The sequence below is a fragment of the Aristolochia californica genome, unplaced genomic scaffold (assembly GCF_029961685.1).
Source record: "Aristolochia californica isolate CCGP_79_NKW_82.1479 unplaced genomic scaffold, dmAriCali1.0.hap1 SCAF_4, whole genome shotgun sequence".
In the NCBI taxonomy this organism is placed as follows: domain Eukaryota; kingdom Viridiplantae; phylum Streptophyta; class Magnoliopsida; order Piperales; family Aristolochiaceae; genus Aristolochia; species Aristolochia californica.
This window is the reverse complement of record NW_027182103.1, coordinates 44037782-44042043: the sequence shown is the minus strand read 5'-3', so window position 1 is coordinate 44042043 and position 4262 is coordinate 44037782. Positions and strand designations below refer to the sequence as shown.

At 43.6% G+C, this 4262-nt stretch overlaps 1 protein-coding gene and 1 long non-coding RNA gene across 2 annotated transcripts; both read right to left on the bottom strand.

Annotated features, from left to right (window-relative positions):
- Positions 1-1445: 1445 nt before the first annotated feature.
- LOC137963532 (uncharacterized) lies at positions 1446-2103 on the bottom strand. Its single transcript, XR_011115209.1, has 2 exons — positions 1960-2103; positions 1446-1815 (listed from the first exon to the last, which is right to left on the bottom strand). It is a non-coding gene; the product is annotated as an uncharacterized lncRNA (long non-coding RNA).
- Positions 2104-2107: 4 nt separating this feature from the next.
- On the bottom strand, positions 2108-2764 carry LOC137963416 (ethylene-responsive transcription factor ERF023-like). The gene has a single exon (XM_068810540.1). The coding sequence runs from the start codon at positions 2762-2764 to the stop codon at positions 2108-2110; it is 657 nt and encodes a 218-aa protein (XP_068666641.1).
- Between the last annotated feature and the right edge of the window lie 1498 nt (positions 2765-4262).

Here is a 4262-nt window from a genome sequence, read left to right as displayed (position 1 = left end):
TGGGTACCGACATAACTGTAAAATTCAGAGTTGCAAAGATAAAATGGAAACGCTTTCAGCAGGGGAAAAAAAAAGGACAAGGACTCTATTAATTGTCTCAATTAGATCGTGTCATTTTATGAACAATTCGACCGGTTTTTTGGAGTAAGTTTCAGAGCTGTGCCGAGATGGAGTCAAATCTGAAAACTGGCATAAAATGATCTCGTGAACCCTGTATAAGGCTTACTGCTGATTGCGATATGTTGCTTCCTTGGCTGTAAGCAGGCATCGCGGCGGTGCAGCTCGCCTAGGATAATGTTGGAAAAAAGGAAGACCTCACAAAGGCGCCTCTTTCGACTTTCTACAAACATCTTGCATGCGTGTTTGATGCGTAGTGAGCTCGAATCCAAGTCATGCACCCATGATAAAAAACCAAACAAACAAACAAAACAATACAAGAAAGGAAAAGCAGAGATGGAATAGTTTTGTTTTGCTCTACCCTTTTACTCTAATCATCCTCATTAATTCGACGGGCTTGCCTTTCAGTTGCCACATGCCGAATGGTCCCCTTTGGGACCGTTTTGGCTCCCCTTGTTCGATCGATGTTCTCTCCGTGAATTTAAGAAGGATAGTCTCCATAAGGGCTACTCAAGATCGCCAGTTACCTGAAACTTCTCGGTATTTTGGGTCGAGAAAATCGATCGCCTGGCGCCTGGTTAGAGAAGAAGCAAGCTAAGTACGTACAGAAATGTCTCCGTAATCATACCCTGCAGGATGATTTTTTCTTGGGAACAGCCTGAGGATGTCGCGACCCTCTGCATCTGTATCCCTGTTAATGAATAAGATGACAGATTGACTTGTGTGAATGAAGATTCTTGGACAACTGATGCAGAGGAGCCAGGACCTGCATGAAATTGACTCTTCACTTCAACAATGTCGGAAACTTCTCATGTTACTCGGTCTGTTTTTCTTCGGATAGACCGAAGGACATGTTCATAAATCAGAACTGTCTGGATTGAGATGGTTATGTTCATGCTTATTTATTTCCATCTGGTTTGGCAAACTCTTGATGATATAATTAAGTTCAATTTTGTGATAGGACAAGGGTAAAATTTTAGTTTTGCATGAAAGTAAGGGTTTAACAGTTCGTTATTTGTTTTCATGCATAGCCATCTTCTACATCAGATAGTAATGCGTCCTGTGGTTTAAGTTGTCTGCGACAACTAATTAATGAATTATATTATGCTGAATATCAAGCAGAAACAGACGGCGTTGATCTTATTATCCACAGGTAAAAACAAAATTTAACTTAATTCGCACTCAGGTCCTCCTCAGGCGAAAATGTCAAATTGAATTTAATGCTGATAGCAAGCTCTGGCTGGTTTTGCCTGCTCTGAATACCGGTAAGAAAAAGGCGTACCAGGAAACCCGAGTGAGCAGAAGAGGGAAGTCGAGAATCGAAATCGTAAAAAAAGTTCCTGAGCACAGACTTTTTATTTCTTGATCTGTTTCTGGAATTGGCATAGGAAAACGTTCATTCAGAAACTAATGTTGAACGCAGGGAATGACAGAAGAAACGGAAACTGCCCATCTTCTTCCCTACGCTCTTCTTCACTGTGATTGAACTGAATTTTCTTACCCTATGTGACTTCAAATGAATTCAATACTGACAAGCGATGCTCCCCCACCATGAATTATGCCCTCTGTGTGAGGCCCACCTCACTGGAAGAGTACTGAGGACTGTGCACGCAGAGCCTTCCTCCCCCGATTGGCCCAACATCACCGCCATTTCTCTCCGACTTGTTACAGGACCAAAAACAGCGGCAGACTTTGTTGCTGCGAGCAAGCGACAACCATTTATTTCTTCTTCTTTTTCCTAAGTGACCTTGATATGTAAAAGCTATAATCTATTATATATATATATATATATATATAAAACAAAAACAAAAAGAAACAATTGTAACGGGTTCTATACAATACTTCTAATAGGATGGCCAATGGACGGCCTCCCCTTCTGTCTCGTATGCGGTGAAGAGCCCGAGACTGCGACTGTGGAGGAGGGGAGGAGAGGAAGAAGGGGATGCCTAGAAGGAACCTCCAAATTAGGGGAACTGGGAAACTTTGCAGGTTAACAAACATCTCTCCACGAGCCATCCTCGTCGTAGTATGTCGAGAGTTGCCAGAACTCAGGGAAAAGCTCGGCGTCTGGGAGAATCTCCGCCCGAAAGTCGGCCGATAGCGGAATGGCACCGTCCTCATTCATCAAAGCCGGCAATTCAATGTCCGCCCAGAAGTCCTCGTTACTTTCTCCTCTCGGCTTATCACCGTCCTGAGCCGATACGACGACGGTAGCGGCCGCTGCAGCCGCCGCCGCCGCCTGGATATCGCGAGCCGTACAAGAGGAGGGCCGAGGTAGAGTGTCAGCCTCGTCGGGGAAATTAAGCAGGGCCTTCCGTCCCTTGAGGCTGTATGCCGCGACGTCGTAGGCTCTGGCTGCCATTTCCGGCGTCGGAAAAGAACCCAACCAAATCCTCGATTTCTTTCTGGGTTCCCGAATTTCGGATACCCATTTCCCCCAGCGCCTCTTTCTGACGCCCCGGTAGACAGGGTGACGGGTTCCAACACCTTTGACGTCGACCTTCTGGCCACCGTCCATTATAACCTCCGGCGATGTCGCTGGATCATCGAGGGGAAAGGACTCCATTGCAGGAAACAGTTGAGAGAGCCGATAGCTCTTTATACTAGCACACATACATCCGAAAGACGTAATGACTATAACACCCATTCCCGACTTTCTCTGAAACCAATACCAGGGCTAGACACGACTACCCGAATACGACGTAGAGGCCCCATGCAAGAAAAAAAAATTGACTGGCAAACGAAGCTCATTAATTTAGGAAAACCATTGAGAAGAGAAATCACCGAAGAGCCCCATTTTTTTATTTTTTTATTTTTTATTTTTTATTTTCACGCATCGACGTGGAAACTGGAAAGGTCCGGCAAAAGTAGCAGTTTGGTTGTGATTTACCGACGCGACAGCGACAAGATTACCCGGCCAAAGGATTGCAGAGGTAACGGGATCTGGCTGAGCTTCTTTAATCTTTTTAGCCTTTTCGTTGTTGGAATCTTTCAAGGGATATGTAATACAAACTTTGTTAAGTTCCCGGGAAAGAGATCTTTTTAAGGGATTTTCTCGGGATTCATCGCCCGTCACTCATCACGCATCCTCACCTCGGCATACTTAGCAATGAAGATGCAGACGGCGAGTCCGTCTGAAAGAGAGAAGAGATAAGTCGTTTTCTCCGTTGTTAAACACGCAGCAAGTAACAGAGCACCTGTCTGGAAGACAAACAGAGAAATATGCACGTTTTGGAATCACAGAGAACATCGTGGGATCCACAGGAAGCATCAACTGGGCCGCCATTATTCTCGTCGCGTTGCTATCATCCTAATCAAGCCCCGTAACAGCAGTTGTTATTCCATAACTATCCCAGTTCGTATTCCTCCCCCCCCCCCCCCCCTCCCGAGTACGGGACTTCTCAGTCGCCTTCTGAATTAGACGGATGCATCGCCATTTATACTCATTTTAGGACCACTTTGCCGGTATGAAGTTAACGTATAAATACTATTTTTTTCAGGATTGACCCATTATCTCCTTACATGTAGGAGAAGTGGTAGTTATAATAATTACCTTTTAAGTGAAAAAATATTTGCTTTACGGAATTTACATCGAAAAGGTTTCCTAAGTGGCTAGTGGCCCAAAATTATCCACGTGAGGGGGAGTATAAAATGATAGTCCCACATACATTAATTAGTACAAAGTTTAGCCGGGGAAAAAGTTTCCTAAGTGGCTAGTCATTTTGGAATAGGGCCTACGACTCAAATTTAATATGGTATCAGAGCAAGGTTCTCATATGTGGGCATCCACCCAAAATTATCTACGTGCCACCACGTGAGGGACCTTTACCCAAATTATCCACATGCCTACGCGGGATGGAGAGTGTTAAAAAGATAGTCCTACATACATCAGTAAATATAAAGATCTTGTTAATCTAACATAGTTGGTCGGTGTTTTCTAGTGTCCATTAGCTTCTAAATAGACAAGACACTCTTCTACAAATTATAGAATTTGATCACTATGATCCATGATAGAAATTTGGTTTTACAGTATTTATTTTACGAATATTTTTCAGTATGTAGAAAAATACCAAATTACAAAATCACTCTTACTGAATTATTTGAAAAAAAAAACACTTGTATAGTCATTGTCCTCTGGTACACAG

What these genes read in the sequence shown, in the direction of transcription:
- LOC137963416 (XM_068810540.1), bottom strand. Translation starts at nt 2,764, where the DNA reads ATGGGTGTTATAGTCATTACGTCTTTCGGATGTATGTGTGCTAGTATA.